The following is a 23152-nucleotide window of genomic DNA, read 5'->3' on the forward strand; positions in this document are numbered from 1 at the left end:
ATTTGATGTTGCCTGGCTCCAGCCAATAGACCCGCCCATTCTCTGAGTGGACTGCTTCTCTTGGTCAGACACAATGTTTTTTAAGTAGCATTGTTTTCTATTCAGTAACAGTTGTGCTGTGCTTGTCAGGTTTGTGCGACAGGTTTCCTGTAGCACTTTATTTTTTATCCTTTGAGGTCCCTTCTATCCTCTATGGCAGGGGTTTTCAAAGTGGGTGACGGGGCACCCTGGGGTGCCGCGACGGCAGTCCAGGGGTGCCGCGAGATCATTCGATAGTACTTGGAATTTATTTGGACACTTGAAAAAATATTTGGTATCATTTTAAACTTGAAGTACAAAGTTACTTTCAGTCAGTTCTAACCAAAATGGTTGTTATCTCAACGTTTTCCTCGCAACATGATCACTCAAATATCGTCACTGTCGGGCAGAAACCTCGTATCTCCAAGTTTCAAAAGTGTACGTCTTTTGGTAAAGTAAAGCCCTGCTTCATCATACAAGACTGTCGCACAAAACTAGTCAAAACAGCCGATCTACAAGCACACAACGATAAATACAAAACGAAAGGTTTTGGACATACAAGGTTTCCACCCGACAGCAACGATATGCTATAAATATAAGGTGCTGGGAGTGAAAATTATAATGTAGGGGTGCCTCGGATTAAAACAAATATTTATGGGGTGCCCTGAGACCAAAAAGTTTGGGAACCCCAGCTCTATGGCAGGTGTCATCCGCAATCCAGTCTTTTCTGTCCATCTTTCTATACCCCAAAACATGTTCACGTTTCTATGAAGGATTTCTTGCAGTTCCCCCATTCTCCCTCAACCTCGCCGAGTTTCTGCTAATCCTCAGAATCTATTCTTCAATGTCAGCTTGCATCTTTCTTGACCTGGCGATCCCTTCGTTTTCAGTTTTCCGTTAGTCCTTTGCTCAGGAGGAACGCTTCTTGATTGGGTTCACGACCCAAGAAGTTCTTCAGCATCTCCTCAGCGTCTTGAGAGGCACCAGGCTTCAGGATGCAGTTCCTGTAGTCCAGACCCACCTTAGGGTTCATGATTCCTTCCTGTTTGAAACGGCTGTAGAACATGTCCATGGACAACACCTCGCCCCACAGGTAGCGATAGACCTTGCCATCAGACACACGTGCACGTAACACATAGTCAATAGGTGCTGTGATCGGCGTTTGAGAAGCAGTGACCCCCAGAATGTCCTCATAGAGCCTCATGTGCTTGTTATACAGTTTAAAACCCCAAACCAATCCCAATCCAGCCTGGGTGTGAAGAGCAAGGTCCAATTTAGCTCTGACTATCTTTACTAGGCAGACCAAACCGATGTTGGCGAGGCGAGACTTGACGAGTTTGTCCAGCAGGTCATCAGGAATAGGAGCTCCCGTCTTGTAGTGTTTAGAGATTCTCTGTAGTGGTTCCTTCTCCCAAACCCAGTTCTCCAGCATCTGGGACGGAACCTCATCAAAGTCCCGCTCCACGTTGGATGCACTGAACACAGCGTAGTTGACTTGAGCACAGAGGTCGTGCATGGCGTGACCAAACTCATGGAAGAACACCAGTACATCGTTGTGTTTCAGCAGGCAGGGGGCGTCGGCCGAGGGTTTGCTGAATTTGGTCACTATGGCAGCGACAGTCATCTGTCTTCTCCCATCAGACAGCAGACAGCCGGGCTGCAGCGGGTAACAATATCCAGCATGCCCCATGTCCTTTCCCTCTCTGGGGAACAGGTCAAGGTAGAACTGTCCGACTGTCTGTCCAGAGGAGCGGTCAGAGACGCAGTACAGAGTGACATCTGGATGCCACACGGGGGCGCCGTGCACCAGGCTGAAGGACAGACCCAGCAGGTCCTGGCAGATGTCCATCAGACCCTGGGTCACAACCTCCAAGGGAAAATACTCCTTCAACTGGTCGTGATCCACTCCATACTGGTTCTTCAACACCTGGGCCATGTAGTATTTCAGGTCCTCCATACCCAGCTCTCCATTGAAATGCAGACCTCTCTTCTGACACTCATCCTCCTTTAGTTTGAGGAGGTTTGTTCTCTCTTTGTCTCCCAGTGGCTTCAGCTTATGGGCCAGCTCCTCCAGGAAGATAGAGACATCCTTAATAGACTTCACCATACTTCTCTCTTTTAAATTGATACGTTGATAATAAGTTAAGAAATCCTTGACGTGTTGCACATACGAGGGATCTGTTCCGCCACGGTGTACCCCCTTGCATTTAAGATAACTTAAAAACGTAATTTTAATCTCTCCAACACTTTCCCCAAGCCATCTCTCCATGTATCTCTTATCTTCTGCAGTAAGAATTTTTTCATCCACCTTCAATCCCAGAGCAAGAATCCTCTGGTAGACGTCCTTTCTCCTGCTCATGACCTTGTCAAACTTAGACAGCTTCAAATATGTCTCTGTGCTGGCGGCCCTCACCTCCGCACTGGGAGAAAGACCCATGAGGAGGTACAACATGTTCTTCTGGACAGCGTACTCAGCTTCCATGTCAGCCAGGGCCTTGAGGGTGTTGTTGAAGGTCACTCGGCCCAGGGAACCCACTGCATCGTAAACCTTCTCTGTGTTGGCGATGAGCTCGTCAGACAACTGCCGGATCTGTTCGGGGCTCAGATTCCAGCGCAGGCGGTTCTCGGTGCAAACCTGAGTGGTGCTGCTGAAATCCACCTCTCCAGTAGCTACCATTTCTTTACTTCAATGACAAGCGTTAAAAAGGTTATCTGGGTTTTAAGGACAGATATCTTGGGAACTGAATATGAGTTAGTTGAGGTTGGAGTGTCCTTGAAGATTCGAGGATGGTCTTGTGGGGTAGAGTTGGAGTCTTGCAGGTAGAGTTGGAGATTCTTGGGTGCGATGGTTGAATCTGAAGGAACCCATGGAATGCGGATTGCTTTTATACCCACAATGGTTGAGTCAGTTTTGGTGATGTCATGATGACAAGTCAGGGTGGTTGAGTCGTTCTTGGTGATGTCATGATGACAAGTCAGCCATATCTAGTCTGGAGTCGGTGATGCCAGACATCTCCATATATGGTCGTCCAGGGCTCAGTGAGGTCGGTGTTGTAATCTCCATATCTGGAAATCCATGTGAGATATTGAGCTCCATATATGGGGATCCATGTGTTGTACCCATTTAGGAGGTAACAAGCAAGATGATGTAGAAAGCCTTCGTAACAAGGGTAATTCTGGAATGGATCTCACTCATTAAAGCCCTGCACGGGGAAAAGAGTTCACAGCCGGTCCTCCTAAAGCAGGACGACAAGGTCTGACACCAAATTAATGTACTTTCTCTCTGATGTGTCCTTTCTTTGATGTGCAGCGCAGTGCACAGACTGGACAGCTCACCACCAGTCAGTCACCACTATGATGTGATCTCACTCGCGTTGGTACAGGCAGCAAACACAGAACAAACGCTGAGCTATTACTTCTTGTTGTAGTTTGAAAAAAGCTTATTAGTGCTGTGTCACCCACCTACTGTAGTCCTACTGTCCCTGTCATTGTGTTTATTTTGCGTCGGGAAGTGCTCTGAACAGCGTTTTACCTCCGTCTACAATCAATCCACAACTCTGTGACTCCCTTTTTTGCAGGTCTTTCAGTCTGGGTGTATCAAAAACGCACCTAGGTTAAGGCACCTTAATCTGGGTGTGTGTTTCAAAAACGTTGCATTCTGAAAATGATCTACAAGCTCACAACACGTCGTGTTCTGATCAGCTCTTTTCACCACGCTAAAACTTGCTGGATGTTTAGACCCAGAAACTTTTGGCTTCACAATAAACGCTTATATCAGCTTGCTTTCCTAGACAGTCAACATGGAAAATAGATTTGATGGCGATTTCACATTGCAAAAGGGTGCAGGAAGAGTGAGCACCTTAACATTTTGTGGGCACCGATGTCACATTTCTTTTCTTCTGCTGTATGCTATATTTTATTGTTGTTCAGAACTTTGTAACTTATGTTTTGAAAGGTGCTATATAAATAAAGTTTTTAGGCCTATTATTATTACTAGAAGCTCGGCCGCCTGGAGCGTCTAGTCGGCGCCCTGGCCAACTCGGGAACACTGTAAATAGGGAATTAATGCCCCGCCCTTTAATGCAAACCCCATTATACCTGTTGTCATACGATCTGTTTTGACCATCTGTTTGCGTGTGTCCATTTATGCCCATATATGGAGTTATCTGTCTGTCTGGGTCCATTTTATGCCCATATATGGAGATCTCTGTAGGACCTGTATTGACCATCTGTTTGCCTGTGTCCATTTATGCTCATGTATGGAGATATCTGTATCTGTCTGTCTATGTCCATTTTATGCCCATATATGGAGATTTCTGTAGGACCCGTATTGAATGAATTTAAATGAGGGAATGAATGCCCCACAAACTCTGATGTCAGACATCAGCTCCGCATACGGGCATCCATTTTATACCCATATATGGAGATCTCTGTGAATGCCCTACCCTTTAATGCAAACCCCATTATACCTGTTGTCATAAGAGCCGTTTTGACCATACAGTATGTTTGCCTGTGTCCATTTATGCCCATATATGAACATCAGAACACGTCATACTGATGACATTCAATATGTAACCATGGCATTTTTTGTTGACTCATGTGGCGTACGTGATGTCAGAGCCTTTTATGAAGTGATGTCACAATGAGTCAGCGCTTGCGTCGATTTCCTCCGGAACAGCCTGATGTCAACAATCAGCTCCGCATAAGGAGATTCCGAACGTTTTGCGCCGGTTTTGGAAAACCGCGCGTCGGGTCGGGTCGAGGCCCGGCACTGCACTCCGCGCCGTGGGGGGAACACGCGTGCCGAATCTGAAGCCGGTGGGACGAACGGTTCTCGAGATACGCGGATTACATACACACAGACAGACAAACGCGCAGAGACTTCTCGCATTTATAGATAGATTATCACATTGGCTATTTGTCCGGAAATGTATAGGCTAGGCTTTATATAAAAAAAAACAAAAAAACAATGCGAATAAAATTGCTTGCATTTTTTAAAATGAAAACAACATATTTGAAACAATGTATAATTTTTTACAAAAAATTCTAATCCGGAATCGAAAATCTACTTTTCTGAGAAATAAATCGAGATTTTATTTTTAGGCCAAATCTAACAGCTCTAGTTTCCACTATGTTGTAATTGCTGTCATTAGGACAACCTCGGAAACAAGACGTTTGTTTTTCAGTGGATCGCCATACTAAAGTGATCTGTTTGTTTTCAGTAGGTCTCCCTACTAAAGAGATCTGTTTGTTTTCAGTAGATCTCCCTACTAAAGTGATCTGTTTGTTTTTCAGTGGATCTCCCTAAAGTGAACGGCTTCGCGGCCCTCAACTTGACGGATAGCAGCGCCGTCCTGAACTGGACCAGCGTGGGCGGAGCTTCTGGCTACATCCTGTCATGGAGACACATCTCAGGTGTCCATTCACTCATCCATGCAAGCACTCATTAATTAATCAATTAGTTTGTTCGTTCGTTTGTCTATGCATTTATTCATTCATTCATCAATTCACTCACACTTATCCATTACATCAAGAGTTCCCAGACTTTTAAGCCCATTATCCCCATATAGAAGCTCACCCTCCACTGTTAGCTCAGAGATGAGGTCCTATAGGCCTCTATACCGCCTGGGGTGGAATTCTTAACGCCTCAATGTCTATTAGCTGACCTGTTGTGACATCACATGCAAATGAATTCCGTCCTTGTCCCTTCCTTGTATGCCCGTATATGGAGATCCCTGATGTCATCAATTATGCCCATAGCTTGGAATGCCCATATATGGACATATTGTGTGAGTCTCATGTGGTCTATAACATGAGACATCTATGATGTCAGACGTCAGTCATGTCCATATTCGGGGGGAAATATTTTGTCCATATTTTTGTCCAACTTAATCACACTTGCAAATGAATTCCGTCTTGTGCGACTGCTGTCTCGCCCTTAGGGTGTCTTACAGGTTTAGATTTTATTCAGTTTTCGTCAGTGAAAAAAGTTTTCCTCATTGTAGGCTATTAGTCGACACACACTGTCAATACTGACACACACACACACACACACACACACACACACACACACACACACACACACACACACACACACACACACACACACACACACACACACACACACGTAAACAGTAGTAATGCAATGATTATAAGGTCATACATACAAAAAGAAAATATATTCCTTGTGTCTTTCAGAGTCGGAAACCAAAACGGAGACTCTGGGACCGGGCTTCACCGCCTTTAAGATCACTGATCTCCTCTACGGCAGAACCTACATCTTCACCATTCGACCACTGTACGGGGAGGTGGAGGGACCCCTCACCACGCTGTACCAGAGGATACGTGAGTTACTGACCCCTCACCACTGACCCCTCACCACTCTCTACCAGAGCATACATGAGACTAGCCTAGCTCAGCTATACCATCATCCACCCTTGTTAAAACAAGGAGGGGATGGTCTAGAGTCGTGTACTAACTCTTCAAATTGGGCACACCCCTTAGCTCCTGAAAAGGGAGCTAGCCCCTGATTGGCTAGTTACAAAGTAAGGCGGACTTTGTCTCTCTCGCAGCATGTCTCATGTGAGCACATCTCATTCTCCATGCAGCAGCAGAACAGACAACATGGGTCTTTTTGCATACTGAGGGCTCCTGGGGAGTGCATTCCTGAGGTTTCTGTCTTTGAATAGGAATGTCCCCTGCTGTGTTTAGCTGATAAGTGGGTATACTGCAAACAATGACAGTGACTCCCCCCTCCCCTCCACCCCTCGTTTTTGTTACCTCCTCCCATGAATTTCTTCTGAATGGGAGAACCTCCAGACTCTATACTGCAGTTATTTAGCTGCATTAGTATAGAGTCGGGCTAAGACAGGCTAACGTGAGACCCCCTAAAATAATCATATTTTAACTTAACTGGGTGTCCCCAGTTAAAATATGACGAGTACTAAGAGTTGAGGCATTACATTTTGTATAACACGATTATTTCCACAATTTATGCCTGTAATATTTGTTCAAATTGTTCATTTTAGAGTTATTAAAAAGGTCTTAAAAGTCCTTAAATGATCACTTTAGAAATGTGCAGACACCCTCTATACACTTAAGCGGTATGTTGGTTTGTTTACTGTTGAGTGAGTAGACAATGTTGGACATTAAAGTTATACCATGTAACTTTTTTTATAAAACAAATCTTAAAACTGTTATCGCTAAATCGCTAAAGTTTTAGAACACCAACTCCGTTATTTTCAGCTTCTAAATTCTTCTCTTTATATGTTTTCTATGAGCCGTGAGGGGGGTAGAATTTCGCGGAAAGATTACGTCATCTGCATCATCTGTATACGTTGTGTATACGTTGGCCAATCACATCGCGGATCATACACACATGATACACTACCCAGTGATGTTAATAGGTTTTTAATGTAATGAGTCCCGGGACCCAAGACGAGTCTTTCGGATGAGTCCCAGAGATATTTTATGGGTCCCACAAAAATTCAACGCGTCATGTCATTTTTGACAAAGTGCAGCATTTAACTTGAATTGGTTATTATATGGTTATGTTCATGTTACGTAGAAATGTGTCTGAAAGAAATGAACCACAATTCCAAATCTTACAATTTGAATACTTCCAAATAGTCATGTGATGGTTTGATTTTTTTTTATACCTAACCGGTAATATCGGATGTTGACCACTTGGGGGCGTAGATAGAAGCTTTTACCGAGTCTTCATAATCAACAGCCACCTGTTATTTTATATACATCGATAATATATGGATCTTCTAAGTGAGATCATGATGTCTCCTGTTTGTACTGTTACTGCTTCTATGGAATGGGGGAAATGCCGTGCTTGTGTTTGCTCTGCTGTACATTGAACCAGTGGACTGGGTCAAAAACAGTCGATTAGGATTGCTTGTAGATCGGCTACTTTTGTTTTGAACGGTTGATCATAGAGGGACGTGCCGCCCCTCTATGGATGCGGGAGGGCAAGGCACAGGCGGCCGCCACCAAATGGACGGCGCCGCCACGAAAACACTATAATCAATCAAAACAGTTAGGCAGTCTAGGCTACATACATACTGTCTCAGATAGCATACATGCTAGGCTAGCTTGCTTCCTCCATGTTGTAGTTGAGCCAATAAAGGTTATTTGACCACGTTCACCACAACGTTAATCGTCGCTATTGCTGTAAAGACGCAATGAAGACCTGTGTGGCTTCTAACACGTTGTCCAATGTCCACCACATCTATAAACAATAGCGCGTGTATCCAGTTGTTATTGAATGAAGACGACAGAGGGAGAGGAGGCGGGTCGCTGTGTGAGCAGTGAGCATGTCATGTTTCTGCGCCATACACGTTCTGTGGGGGAACCCTTTTTGGTGTATCACCTAACACGCTGTGCCACTATGGTCAGAGAGCGGCCCGGTGCTACGCTAAAACTCAGGCACCCATTGAATTCTGTGACCATCCACATACACACAATGGCGTTCAAAACACACTGTCGTTAGTTCTATCGTCTGTTTTAAGACTTTCTACGCGGATTTCATTTGTGTTAACATAGCATTAAGTAGCATGCCTTCACCCATGAACAATGGTGGCGTCTGGACTTTTTAAAATATATTTTTTTCGCGACGTGGTAAATTATTTTAACGTGGACTCCAATGGAGGCGATGCGTCCATGGGACCCAAGGACACTGACGTGAATGCGTCTTTAGGCAACGTGAATGCGTCAGAGACGCGTGACGCGCACGTATTGACGTCACTGACTACCGGCCAATCACAGCGTATCTGCCGTATCTTCAGGAAATAGCTTCCCTCAGCTACAGTGTTTACCATGGTGAAGGATTCTTAACCTCTTAATCCCCAAATCCTGGCCAGAAAATTACGTTCTATACCCCTCCACGGATTCGTATCGTCGCGGTGGTTTGCGGCGCCGCTCCGGTGGTCCGCGGCGGTGGTCCGCGACGACTCTGGGCGAAAAACGGCCGAAAAAAGCAATACCGCTACTGACCACTAGTTTAGCAACTTACACATTATAGCTTTAAGCCAGGGGTCTTCAACAGGGGGTCCGCGACCCCTAGGGGGTCCGCGGAGGTACTGCAGGGGGTCCGCGAAATTATTGCTTAAAAAAAAAAGATTTCAAAAAATGTTTTTTTTTGTTTTTTTTGTTTTTTTTTTTCATTTTTCACATTCATGTTAATCAATAAATCATGATTGTATCCATTTTGAATAGCTTGAATACATGATTACTATGCAATTGACAGATTGTTGATATTATTGACATTGGTTCTCAGTTAATAAGTAGCATGTTTAGAAATGGTAGTGGTACGGCCCACCCTGCTCGCTGTAACTTGTACATGTTTAAAATAAAAAATATGTCGTAGCCCCGACCCACCCACCCTACGAGGTGGTAGGGGGTCCCTGCTCCATCTCCCCATCAGTTTGGGGGTCCCCGGCCTGAAAACGTTGAAGACCCCTGCGGTTTAAGCCAATCATTTGGGGACCCCCCTGGGGGTCCCGACCCACAGTTTCAGAACCACTGCTCTAAGATACGTGAGACAACTAAAGTGTTTCCCTAACTGTCACTGACCCCTCACCACCCTCTACCAGAGGATACGTAAAGAACAACATATTGGTGAGGGTGGCTGGCAGGCCAAATACATAACACCATCTTGGGGGTCCTTGACAAGCTGTTTTTCTGTTTAGAAGACACTTAGAATACACATTTTTATAATGGGAAGCTCAGAAACCCGTCTGCCAGTGAAATCATCGCTTGGCAGATTTATTTTAAGACATGTTTAAACAAAATACATAGGCTATTTAGATTTCTATTATTGCGAGAACAATGGCTTCCATTATAACATTGTAGCTTTTCAGGAAAAGAAAACCTGCAGTTTCTATTAGCTTGGAAAATCAATTGTTATGGAAGTAAATGCTGTGATTATCTAGCAAATACATGGACATTATATTTCAACAGATATAGACAAACCCGCACCTTGACATGAACACAGTTAGATTACATACATTTATCAATAGAACAGATCACTTTAGAGAGAGCTATATGGCATTGAAGGTAATTAGACCCCTCTTTTTCATTTTCCCTCTTAAAATTGCCAAATACAAGGCACAAATACTTAGTTTCCACACAATCAATTATTTGCATTGCAAAACGATTCGATACCACATTTTATAACGATGCGATACGATACAAAGCCAAAACGGTACGATATTTTGCTTTTGCAAACGATATAGTAGATCGTTGCAAATTTAAATCGGTTTTTCGATTCAGTTACGATATCGTTACACCCATGAACATTAGTGAGGACCAATTATATGAAGATGGATTGAAAAGTGGTGAGGTGGTCCTTTAATAATTTCTCCATGCCATTTTAAATACCTGTATCGTGGCCTTTTTATCATCTCTTTTTGTCTAAGTGTCAAAGAACCGCGCGCCAGCTCCAGCTCCGGTCATCCCGGCCACATCGGCGCCCCCCGCCCCGGCCCCCGTCACCCCCGCGCCGCAGACCACCACCACCATGACCACCAGGACCACCAAGAAGCCCCCCAGCAAAGCCAAGGTCACCGTCAGCAAGACCACCGCTGGACATGGGACCTCTACGACCTCGTCGCCCCCAGGCCCAGGTCAGTGTTGTAAAGCAGTGGTGTAAAGCAGTGTTGATTTCGTCGACTAAAACTATGACGAAAAATGTTTGTCGACTGTGTTTTTTTTCACTGACGAAAAACAAATAAAAAGTGATGACTAAAACTAAGACTAAATATACACTGACAATTTCGTCTACGAAATAGAAACGAACTACTACTAAAACGTTAGGGAGGGACTAGTGGAGAAGAGTCATTTTATGTTTGGTTGCTCTCAGGTGTTGCGTACTGAAAACAGCCGATCTACAAGCTCACAACGCGTCGCGCTGCGACGTGTTATGAGCTTGTAGATCTGCTATTTTCAGCACACAACCAAGTGTAAAATCAGTCATTACGATGCCATCAAGGCCTGCCAAAATACATTTCAGTTGACTAAATCAACTGTAGATTTAGTCGCCTATAATCTTATGATATTTAGTCAACTAAAATTAGACTAAAACTAATACTATTCAGGTGACTAAATTAGGGCTAAAACTAAATTAAATTTTATTCAAAAGACTATGACTAAAACTAAATAAAAATTTGCTGTCAAAAACAACACTGGTGTAAAGTAACTAAGTACGTTTAAAGGACAACTTTGTTTTTTTACAACTAGGGTTCATATTTTAGATTGTAATTAGAGAAAAGAAAAGATGAGTGTTAAAATGTTTTCATTTACTGCTTTCTATAGTTTTAACCCGTTGATTTCAGTGGTTGGGGGCATGTGGCTAAATATGTATTTTTAGACACAATAAGCCAGCGATTTCTTTATTACTATTTACATTAACACTACCAGCCCCCATAAGTCACATCTGCCCATGAAGGATTGCGGTGCATGTTGGGAATGGGCTTATTGTGTGTAAAAAGACACATTTAGACACCTGTACGCATGCCCACAACACACTGAAATCAAAATACTAAAATCGCTAAAACAATAGAAAGCAGTAAATGAAAACATTTTAACACTCATCCTTTTTGTTCCCTCTACACCAAATATCTTTTTTGTAAAATAGCTGATAGCTGGGATGATGGGTAATATAATTCCTTTAGAAAGTTATCCTTTTCCAGAAGACTCAGCTACCACCCACAGATTCAAAGAATGAGGCAGCACAAGAATAAGTCAGTTTGAAATAATTGTATTAAGAGAATAGTTCAGAGTTCAGCGTACATTACAGCAATTCACCCATAGTGCCTTCTGCCTAATAGACAGTTGACATGATTTTTATATAGTTAAGACAGTAGGATGGGTCCTAATATGATGATGTAATATCGAAGACAGTAGGATGGGTCCTAATATGATGATGTAATATCGTGACAAGTGGTCACCTCATGGGCTGAGATGACCTTCATCAGTGGACAGAACACAACAGAGTTGTGTAATCTTGTTGTCACCCCATAAGGATGAAGATTGTTTACTTAAAGATGGTTTACCAGTGAAATATCAGACACTTGTCCAGTGTCAAGGTAGAAGAGTTGTTGTTTTAATAACAATGTTAGAATAACAGGGTTTGTTTTGGAACATAGTGGCAAACAGCACAATTAATATATGATCTGTTATGTACAGTAGTTTGACCTTTAGACAAAATTGGTACACACTACTATATTAATATTATATTAATAATATTAACCAAACAGGATCCATCAAGGGACCCAAGGGTTCAAGTGGTTAGTCCCAAGTTCAACATATAGTTTATGGGCATCGTTGGTGGTGTGTGTGTGTGCGTGTGCGTGTGTGCGTGTGCGTGTGTGTGTGTGTGTGTGTGTGTGTGTGTGTGTGTGTGTGTGTGTGTGCGTGTGTGTGTGTGTGTGTGTGTGTGTGTGCATGCGTGCGTGTCAACAGTGTGCGGTAAGGCCAAGGCAGACGTGGTGTTCCTGGTGGACGAGTCCTCCAGCATCGGCCACAACAACTTTGCCAAGATCAAAGACTTCATCTTCCGGGTGTCCACGTATTTCCCCCACATCGGCCCCCACGGCACACAGGTACACTACCAGTCCTCACCGTACACCAGGTTTCCCCAATTAGTTTTCCCCAAGGGCCAAATCATGTCTAGGGTACCAAGCCGAGGGCCACAACATTGCAGGGGGCGACGGCGGCGTTCCCGCTACTCCCACTGCGTACAGCTAGGAAGCTGGTCGCCATCTCCTCCCGTCCCCTCTACCCTGAGATCTTTGGTTACTGGAGTATGAGAGGAAACAACCGTTTCCGCTACCCAGGATGGAGGTGCGAAAGACTTGGAAAGTCCTCTGTGCCGGTCGCTCTCAAGCAATACAACGAGACTCATGATGGTCGGTTGCCTAGGCCTAATAGGATTACCTAGGACAACTGTTACCTTGCACTACTGGAACATGTTGTACTGACTCTAACCTCTAACGTACTTTTCCCTGAGAGGGTTGCTGTGGCGTCTTGCTGTGGCTCCCATTATTGCTTAAAAAGGAGAAAAAAAAAGAAATATATATATATATATATATATTTATATATATATATATATATATATATATATACTGTATATATATATATATATTCTTGACTTATTTGCACTGACTTTGGTCACTTATTTTCTGGCCCTGCACTATTGGGTTGTGTTGGTTGTACTATCTGTTGGTCTGTCTATCTATCTAGTGACAGTTCAGATATCGTCGTTGTCGGGTGAAAATCTTGTATGTCCAAAACCATTCGTTTTGCATTTATCATTTTAAAAATGATTTAAACTAGTGAAAACAGACGATCTACAAGCACACAACGCCTCGCACCCCGAGGCGTTGTGTGCTTGTAGATCTGCTGTTTTCACTATTTTTGTGCGACGGCCTTGTTTGATGAAGCAGAGCTTTACTTTGCGAAAGAACGTACACATTTTGAGATACGGGTTTTCCACCCGACAATGACGATATACTAGTGTTGTTGCTGCTCTTATACCACCATTATTACTGGGGTTGGTGGGGGCCTGACAGTAGCCCCCGCGGGCCGCAAATGGCCCACGGGCCGCCTATTGGGGAACCCTGCCGTACACAGTATGGTAGGGGAGCAGGCACGTACGTGCACACATAGACATCAAAGGGGGCTTGAGCCCCTGCCCTTTTATCCGTCTGTAAAAAATGCCCTCTCTCCAGACCATGAATGCAGTTTTCACTATGGTGAAAGAAATGCAAATGCCCTCTTTCCATGCCATACCTGAAGGCAGCAGTCAAGAGAATTGCCTTGTCCAAACTCTCCTGAACTTGAACGCAGCGTCTTATGTTGAAAGAATTGCCCTCTCTGTGTAGAAATCCATGCCGTTACGCCACAACTCAAGTATTCTCTTGATTATGCTTAGTTCAGTGTGGTGTCAAGCACTGACGTGTTGTGAGCTTGTAGATCTGCTATGAACGTTCCTCCCAGTTATTGCCAAGTTAATTTTCAATCCGTCGTAATAGAAACTAAGTGTTCCTCGTGACACATACAGTACTGTATCTTGTATATATATTTACGTACCTTAAATATGACACAAATGTAAGGTTCCTATAAAGTAATTGAATTGAATTGTGGGTTTATGGTGATGATGATATGACGTCTTCCGTCTCCTCTCCGCTCTCCAGATAGCCGTGGTCCACTTCAGCGATGACCCTCGCATAGAGTTCAACCTGGGGGACCACAAGGACAGGAACTCCGTGCTCAGGGCCCTGAGGGGCCTCCGCTACGGAGGGGGGAACACCAGGACAGGTAGGCCCAACTGACCCTAACTCTAACAACACCAGGACAGGTAGGCCCAACTGACCCCAACTCTAACAACACCAGGACAGGTAGGCCCAACTGACCCTAACTCTAACAACACCAGGACAGGTAGGCCCAACTGACCCCAACTCTAACAACACCAGGACAGGTAGGCCCAACTGACCCTAACTCTAACAACACCAGGACAGGTAGGCCCAACTGACCCTAACTCTAACAACACCAGGACAGGTAGGCCCAACTGACCCTAACTCTAACAACACCAGGACAGGTAGGCCCAACTGACCCTAACTCTAACAACACCAGGACAGGTAGGCCCAACTGACCCTAACTCTAACAACACCAGGACAGGTAGGCCCAACTGACCCCAACTCTAACAACACCAGGACAGGTAGGCCCAACTGACCCTAACTCTAACAACACCAGGACAGGTAGGCCCAACTGACCCTAACTCTAACAACACCAGGACAGGTAGGCCCAACTGACCCTAACTCTAACAACACCAGGACAGGTAGGCCCAACTGACCCTAACTCTAACAACACCAGGACAGGTAGGCCCAACTGACCCTAACTCTAACAACACCAGGACAGGTAGGCCCAACTGACCCTAACTCTAACAACACCAGGACAGGTAGGCCCAACTGACCCTAACTCTAACAACACCAGGACAGGTAGGCCCAACTGACCCTAACTCTAACAACACCAGGACAGGTAGGCCCAACTGACCCTAACTCTAACAACACCAGGACAGGTAGGCCCAACTGACCCTAACTCTAACAACACCAGGACAGGTAGGCCCAACTGACCCTAACTCTAACAACACCAGGACAGGTAGGCCCAACTGACCCTAACTCTAACAACACCAGGACAGGTAGGCCCAACTGACCCTAACTCTAACAACACCAGGACAGGTAGGCCCAACTGACCCTAACTCTAACAACACCAGGACAGGTAGGCCCAACTGACCCTAACTCTAACAACACCAGGACAGGTAGGCCCAACTGACCCTAACTCTAACAACACCAGGACAGGTAGGCCCAACTGACCCTAACTCTAACAACACCAGGACAGGTAGGCCCAACTGACCCTAACTCTAACAACACCAGGACAGGTAGGCCCAACTGACCCTAACTCTAACAACACCAGGACAGGTAGGCCCAACTGACCCTAACTCTAACAACACCAGGACAGGTAGGCCCAACTGACCCTAACTCTAACAACACCAGGACAGGTAGGCCCAACTGACCCTAACTCTAACAACACCAGGACAGGTAGGCCCAACTGACCCTAACTCTAACAACACCAGGACAGGTAGGCCCAACTGACCCTAACTCTAACAACACCAGGACAGGTAGGCCCAACTGACCCTAACTCTAACAACACCAGGACAGGTAGGCCCAACTGACCCTAACTTTAACAACACCAGGACAGGTAGGCCCAACTGACCCTAACTCTAACAACACCAGGACAGGTAGGCCCAACTGACCCTAACTCTAACAACACCAGGACAGGTAGGCCCAACTGACCCTAACTCTAACAACACCAGGACAGGTAGGCCCAACTGACCCTAACTCTAACAACACCAGGACAGGTAGGCCCAACTGACCCTAACTCTAACAACACCAGGACAGGTAGGCCCAACTGACCCTAACTCTAACAACACCAGGACAGGTAGGCCACCTGGCAGGGGTGTCACACCAAATTCTGTTGTTTTTTCAATAACCCTTTTTATTTATTTTTAATAATTATTTATTGTATTTAATTTTTTTAATTTTCCCAAAGAATTATTACAAATACATGAAAAAGGTTATTGAAAAAACACGGCCTGCTCACGTATTAGGAGGGTATTATGAGTTGACGTAAAACATAATGGGTGTTTTTAATGAATCTATCATGATTAAAATGGATTTTGAAGTTACAATGGGTGTGTATGGGGAGAGGCCCTGGGCCTGGAGGGCCTGATAACATTTACATCAAATATCTAAATATTGAATGAAGCTAAGTCAAAACTGTTCAGGGTGTTCATAAAAGCCTGATTAAACGATAAAATTACCAACAACTTTTTTGAAAGTGAAATATCCCTTTAATAGTGATAGTGGTGTTTTCGTCCATGCAGGGAAAGGCATCAGGTACGTGCTAATGATAATAATGATGCTTCCGTCCAATGCAGAGAAAGGCATCAGTCGTGTGTTAATGATGATAGCTGTGTTTCCATCCATGCAGGGAAGGGCATCAGCTACGTGCTGAAGGAGCTGTTCCATGAGTCGGTGGGCATGCGCCAGGACGTGGCCCACGTTTTGGTCCTCATCACGGACGGCAGAGCCATCGACGACGTGGTGCCGCCCTCCAGGATCGCACGCGCACTGGGTCAGTTGTTCCCCCTCCCAAATCCAACTAATATTAGGGGCAAAATAAATACATTTTGTCTGGTTCGGACGGGGCAGGGGTCTTTACAATGCATGCTTGTGATGGGGGTCCACTAGTACTGTTAGTGGACTCCGTGTGTGCTGTAGTGTCATAATAAATCTGGGTCATACTTATTTTGTAGAAAACCTGGACACTCGACATTCAGTTATTGGGTATGTAGGCAAATATGGTCAAAATAAGAACTTATAATGGTTTGTAAAACAGAAAAACTAAAACTTGTCACGGACAAGTACAAGTACAAGTGTGTACTTGTCCACACATTTGTTTGTGTATGGACATGGACCCTGGACCACACTTTAAGAACCACTTATTTTACACACTGGTATCGGATGTTACTGGTCTCTATACTGCCTCCCCCTGGTCAGCCTGATGGAGGGGAAAGGAACTGGTTGGAATAATGTGTTCCTTCCACGCGCTATGTAGAGCCAACGGGTGGAATATGGGTTACAAAATCGTGGATTTTAAGAGGAGAATCGGTATTGGGGGGGAAAAAATTGTACGTCTCCGTTTGTCTGTCCAGGCGTCAGCGTGCTGGCGGTGGGAGTGGCTCACGCCGACCTGGAGGAGCTGCAGAAGATCGCGTCGCCGACCACCAGCTACAAGAACATCTTCTTCGCCCAGGACTTCGAGGACCTCCCCCTGGTGGAGAGAGAGTTCATCAGCAACATCTGCAGCGAGACGCTGCTCTCCGAGTTCAAACTGGAGGCAGAGGTACGGTACTGCTGTTGGGAAAAACCCACAAAGTACACTCACCAGTAAGACACCAGTTACCCAATATATAGATAGATACCTTTATAATCATATTTTAACAGGGGACCCCCCCCACCCTGACGAGCACTAAGAGTTGAGGCATTACATTTTGTTTAACACGGTTCTATTGTGAAAATAGCCGATCTACATGCTCACAACGCCTCGCATTGCGAGGCGTTGTGAGCATGTAGGTCGGCTATTTTCACAATTTCTGCATCTAATATTTGACAATTTGGCCAATGTTTAATTTGACATTTTAGAAGTATTAAAGAGTCCTTAAATTGTCACTTTAGAAATGTGCAGATACCCTCTATACACTTAAACGTTATGTTGGTTTGTTTACTGTTGAGAGAGAAAACAATGTTGCACATTATTAAGTTAATCATCTTGGGACCCCCCAAATCGACCCACACGTTGAGAACCACTGTGATACAATCATTCAATGCACCAAGCACCAACAGAACAGTAATGCAGGCGATTTTGGTACTTTCTTTGTGCATGGGCTGCTAGCCTACGTTTGGTGTTGCTCATTCCACGAATGCCAGATTATTACACGGCTGTACCTCGCTGGTGACTAATCATCAATGAAAAAAACCCTCAAAAAAACAAAATAAAACACGTATTAACTCATTTCCCGCGATCCCCGTCGAAACCGTTGATTTCCCGCGGTACCACGCTGCGATGCCCGTAGATCCCAGAAATGTAATTAGCTTTAATCATTATGAAACAATTAAAAGTATGATCGCTGTATATAGCCGTTTCGGAGTCTTAGGCCCGCCTCCTAACTGTATCCTGCCGTATTTCCGGTTCTGACCGGATCTAGGTTTCCGTATCCTGTCCAAGGCCCAATCGTAGCTTCCGTCCCATCTGTTTACATTGTAAACGGAGGAAGGAGCAGCACGGTCATTTCATCGTCTTTTTTCACGTAAAAAGCAAAATTGTTAATGGGAGATATAATGGACCAAAGTTACGTTTCCAACTTTTTGTGGGTAGTTAATACTGTGTGTATGTATGTACACGCCTGTCCTGGTTATCTGTCCAACACAAACTGCTATGTAGTCTCCTCATGTGTTTCAGAAACATTAATTTAAATGCACACATCTTAATATTATGTTTTATACGAACTCCAGGGAGACTAGCCGTCACCGTAGGATCCATTCGATAATATACATGTTTTTTTTGTTTTTTTTTCATGAATAAAGATGTGTGTGTGTGTGTGTGTGTGTGTGTGTGTGTGTGTGTGTGTGTGTGTGTGTGTGTGTGTGTGTGTGTGTGTGTGTGTGTGTGTGTGTGTGTGTGTGTGTGTGTGTGTGTGTGTGTGTGTGTGTGTGTGTGTGTGTGTGTGTGTGTGTGTGTGTGTGTGTGTGTGTGTTTGTTTCTTTTTAGTCCGCTCAGTTGGACATCCTCACCGACGACCCCGAAGAACCTCAGGGACCAGGCTGCACCCTGGCCTGCAAGGTTGGTTGGTGCTTTACCTTTCCAAATATGTCTACACACACACACACACACACACACACCCTGTATAACTTAATTCATTACCCTAGAAATAATGTTCCTACGAAACAGTGTGGGCTCGCTCCAAGCCAAGAAATATTAGTATAAAAGTGTCACAGTCCCAGGCATTGCTCTCTTTGGGTAATGGCATTACAATGCAGATAAGCAAGTGCCAACTTGCGCCTCACGCTCAAGCAGGCCACTCAAGGCCTACTTGTGCGCAAGCAGATCGCGCCACAAGGTGTGCGCTGCTGGCCTCATTGGCTGTTAATGAAGACATTATATCAAGAACGCTCTTTATATAGCAAACTCTGCTGACATCACCAGTGGCATCACCAGGAATGCTGGTCCCTCATTGGCTGTAGGGTTGGGACACCTACATACTAGGGCATTAACGACTTGTGATTTTGCAAGTCGACTCGACTCAGTAAAGTTGAGTTGAAGTCGACTTTATCGTTTGATGACGTCATCACGCGTTGCGAGGCGTTGTGAGCATGTAGATCTGCTATTTTCACAATAGAAAGTATTTTTCGACTTTCGACTTTCTCTGGTGGGAGTCGACTTGTGTAATGAAGTCGACTTGTCGACTTTTTCGTTAATGCCCTACTACATACATACCGGTACATACATTGCCAGCCATTCCAGGGCCTACGTTTTTAGGAGAATGAACTTTAGACCAGGGGATAATACTGATATTTTCACAAATTGGTACCACCCAAGGTGACCGTACGTTTTTTACATTTTTGTCTTCGCACATGTCTCTAGTTTATATTTTGATATGATAACCCTTTCTGAGAAGTAGCTTAATTGATGTTATCACCCGCTAGAGTCGGTGTCCCATTAACTTTACAATACAGGGAAAAAAGGTAAAAAATAATCAGCTTTAAGTAGCATATGAGGGGTTTTTCATGATTCTGAATCCATTGCAAGCATCTGTTTTCCACAGAAAACATTCGTTGGGCAAAAACGGCCTCCTCAAATGTGTGAAAAGTGATGACTCATCACTTTTCATCCCTTTTTCAAACCATTAAACCGTCGTTTTTAGCGCAAGGAATGTTTTTCGTGCAAAACAGATGCTTGCAATGGATTCAGAATCATGAAGAACCCCTAGTTTGACCCCTCATATGCTACTTAAAGCAGATTATTTTTTACCTTTTTTTCCCTGTAATGTAAAGTTAATGGGACACCGGTGATAACATCAATTAAGCTATACTTCTCAGAAAGGGTCATCATACCAAAATATAAACTAGAGACATGTACGAAGAAGAAAATCCAAAAATGTTACGGTCACCTTGGGTGGTACCAAAATTTGTATTAGCCCCTGTAGGCCTATTACTTACTGATAGATAAAGATTAGGGAGAACATACAAACATGTGCCCGCTTTCAGCGAGCCCACAGTTAGTTGAAACATCGCTCGTGACGTCGTGTTGACATTTTCTCTGAACTTTTCAAGACAGATTCATGTTTAGTTTAACTAAAGGAGCTATAGTCAACTTTTTCTTGAAAAACGGATGCTAAAATAAAAATAATGTTTTGAAAATATTGTATATAAAAAATTAAGCTTCATATGTGTTTCTTTTAAAAAATGACCACAAAAGGCGTAAAACAATGATAAAATAATCATTTTGGCCGTTGTCAGGCTGACTTTGTTTACGTCCCTCTTCTATTCTTTCATATGGAATCCATATAAAAGAACGTAAACAAGGTCAGCCTCACAACGGCCAAAATGAAAAAGTTGACTATAGCTCCTTTAAGGCGTTCCTCTCCTTCATTAATGTGGTGTCCTTCTGTTTGTCACCTCCAGGGACAGAAAGGAGACAAGGTGAGGCACATTTTTAATCACTTTTATTCTTTTACTCGAGATGAAATTCATTTAACTCATTTAGTGCCACCACTAGATGGAGCCAACTCCTCCTGAGTTTAATTTACCATGACAACAATTTTGCTCTTTTATAAACACTCTTGTCTCTGTCTCTCTGTCTCTCTGTCTCTCTCTCTCTCTCTCTCTCTCTCTCTCTCTCTCTCTCTCTCTCTCTCTCTCTCTCTCTCTCTCTCTCTCTCTGTAGGGAGATGGCTTCGGTGTTGGAGGGCTGGTATGGTCAATATATACAGTATATATATATATATTTGTATCTCACTGGTTCTCATAGATTTGTCAGCTTATCTTCATATACAGTATGTGGTACTCACCCATGTGTATTTTATTAATGCAAAGAACAATACCTTAATCCTATTTCAACTTGCTAACTTTACCAGGAAGAGAGAGTAGTTTGCGCCAAGTTTCATATCTCTGCTGTCGGGCCGAAACCTCTAACTCCAAAAGAGGGCCAATTAGCCAGTAGCTATGCCCCCCCCAAAAAGCTTTTGTCCAATGCTAGCTTAGAATAACTTCCTACCACAGATATAAAGAGCTAGATACCTCGTTCGCCTCTGCAGTTCATTGGAGCGACGTGCAACAGTTGTAGTCCGGACATCCTGGAAAAACTAAGGGAACGCTGTCAGTCAAAGTGACTACTGGCCAATCACAGCGTGACTTTTTCGTGACTTATCCAAGGACTACAATTCAATTCAACAGAGCCAGTTCCGATTATGCGCGGCTCAGCTGTTCTTACAGGCTGGTATGTAAAGACCCGCCCCACCTACCTCTGATTGGCCTAGCAACTTCCCTATTTGTGACGCACATGGAAGCAATGCACACATGATTCCCTTAGTCCCTCGATGCACATGCATCAGAGTCGAAGGAGGCGTCTACCTTTCTATGTATATGTTGGCAACAGCCTTGGCAAGCTGCCGGTTGCTAAGCTAGCATTGGACAAAAGCTTTTAGGGGAGGGGCATAGCTACTGGCTAATGGGGTGGAGTTAGCTGGTTTGGCAGAAAGTGTGGAGTTAGGAGGTTTTGTCCCAAGCACATTTTACTACTTTCCATTGGTTCAATATTATTTTAACCAACACTCAGATGTAAAGGGTGTTCAATAGCCCTGATTTATGCCAAAGAATCAGCAACCTCCAAAATGGAGTTAAGAGATTTTGGCCAGACGGTGACGAATACAACAGCCTGTACATTTTGCCTCTGGAAATCATTTTGAATTATGAGTAGTAAAACAAATAAAAAGAAATAAGCAAAAGTCAAGCATTGTTTCTTCTCTTTGCAGAAATTTAGGCAAAGTCCCGGAGCCTTTAATCCTTTCAGCTCATCAAAAGGAGAGAGGGGAACGAAGGTAAGGACACGCACGCACACACACACACACACAAACAAGATAAGCCACAAATAAAATCACAGAACACAGTACTTGCACACTCTGCTGGTGCAAGTAAATATGTCTTCCCTGTGAAGTTTTGGTTACTTCCTGAAAGCTGAAATAGCATAGATGGTGTGATCTGTAGCCACAGGCATATATGGACTGTAGCCACAAGGTGTCAGTAAAGTCAGTAGTAGTGAAAACCTATATGGGCAAGAACAAAGACAGGACATTAGTTCAAATATAGACCCTTCAACACGCGAACATTTTACCCCGTTTGATTGAATAAAGAAGCTTGGAGTTAAAGAACATGCTCATCTTTGACTCAACGAACAGAACACATGGGTCTGCCACAAATTGAGGTTTCCAAGTGGTTCCTTGTTATTCTCAGATCATTGTTTGTATATGAGTTTATGAGTTTATTTTGGATCCCCATTAATAGCTGTTACACCTGGCAACAGCTATTCTTCCTGGGGTCCACAGAAAATAATATACATACTAAAAAAAGCAAGTTACATATAAATATCACAGAAAAATATATATAATCAGATAAAATACTCTACAGCATAAAAACACCGTTAGTGCATTCAGATAATGTTACATGAAGATACAGTTTGTACCTGTCTTACAGGGAGTTCCTGTTATTCTCCATCATAGATCAATGTTTGTACTTTTTTTACAGGGAGTTCCTGGAACCGACGGCATTCCTGGGTTACCGGGACGACCGGGAAGGGCGGGGCCTCCTGGATCTGCAGGCTTACGGGTAATGGATGGATGAATGAATGAATGAATGAATGAATGAATGAATGAATGAATGTATCATAGGCAGACTTTGCCATTTGCCCTAGGGGGGGCAGGCTTGAGCAGCAACATGCCAATTGTCACCCC

At 44.0% G+C, this 23152-nt stretch overlaps 2 protein-coding genes across 2 annotated transcripts in view; one reads left to right on the top strand and one right to left on the bottom strand.

The window, feature by feature from the left end:
* col7a1l (collagen type VII alpha 1-like) overlaps window positions 1–23152 on the top strand; it is a gene marked incomplete at both ends in the record, with an annotated part of 222091 nt that overhangs the window by 55247 nt on the left and 143692 nt on the right. The window contains 12 exons of the mRNA XM_080753927.1: window positions 5314–5433; window positions 6217–6363; window positions 10443–10649; window positions 12487–12626; window positions 14220–14343; window positions 16576–16719; window positions 17300–17490; window positions 18916–18987; window positions 20829–20846; window positions 21091–21117; window positions 22178–22243; window positions 22947–23027. Coding sequence (XP_080610053.1) covers window positions 5314–5433; window positions 6217–6363; window positions 10443–10649; window positions 12487–12626; window positions 14220–14343; window positions 16576–16719; window positions 17300–17490; window positions 18916–18987; window positions 20829–20846; window positions 21091–21117; window positions 22178–22243; window positions 22947–23027 — 1337 coding nt within the window. The remainder of the gene's footprint in view (window positions 1–5313; window positions 5434–6216; window positions 6364–10442; window positions 10650–12486; window positions 12627–14219; window positions 14344–16575; window positions 16720–17299; window positions 17491–18915; window positions 18988–20828; window positions 20847–21090; window positions 21118–22177; window positions 22244–22946; window positions 23028–23152) is intronic.
* Window positions 905–2695, bottom strand: LOC308308416 (thimet oligopeptidase-like; the record flags this gene model as incomplete). The annotated part of the gene is made up of 1 exon (XM_080753834.1): window positions 905–2695. The coding sequence occupies one exon, from the start codon at window positions 2693–2695 to the stop codon at window positions 905–907; it is 1791 nt and encodes a 596-aa protein (XP_080609960.1).

This window comes from Nannobrachium achirus (genome assembly GCF_963921795.1).
Source record: "Nannobrachium achirus genome assembly, chromosome: 23".
Taxonomy (NCBI): domain Eukaryota; kingdom Metazoa; phylum Chordata; class Actinopteri; order Myctophiformes; family Myctophidae; genus Nannobrachium; species Nannobrachium achirus.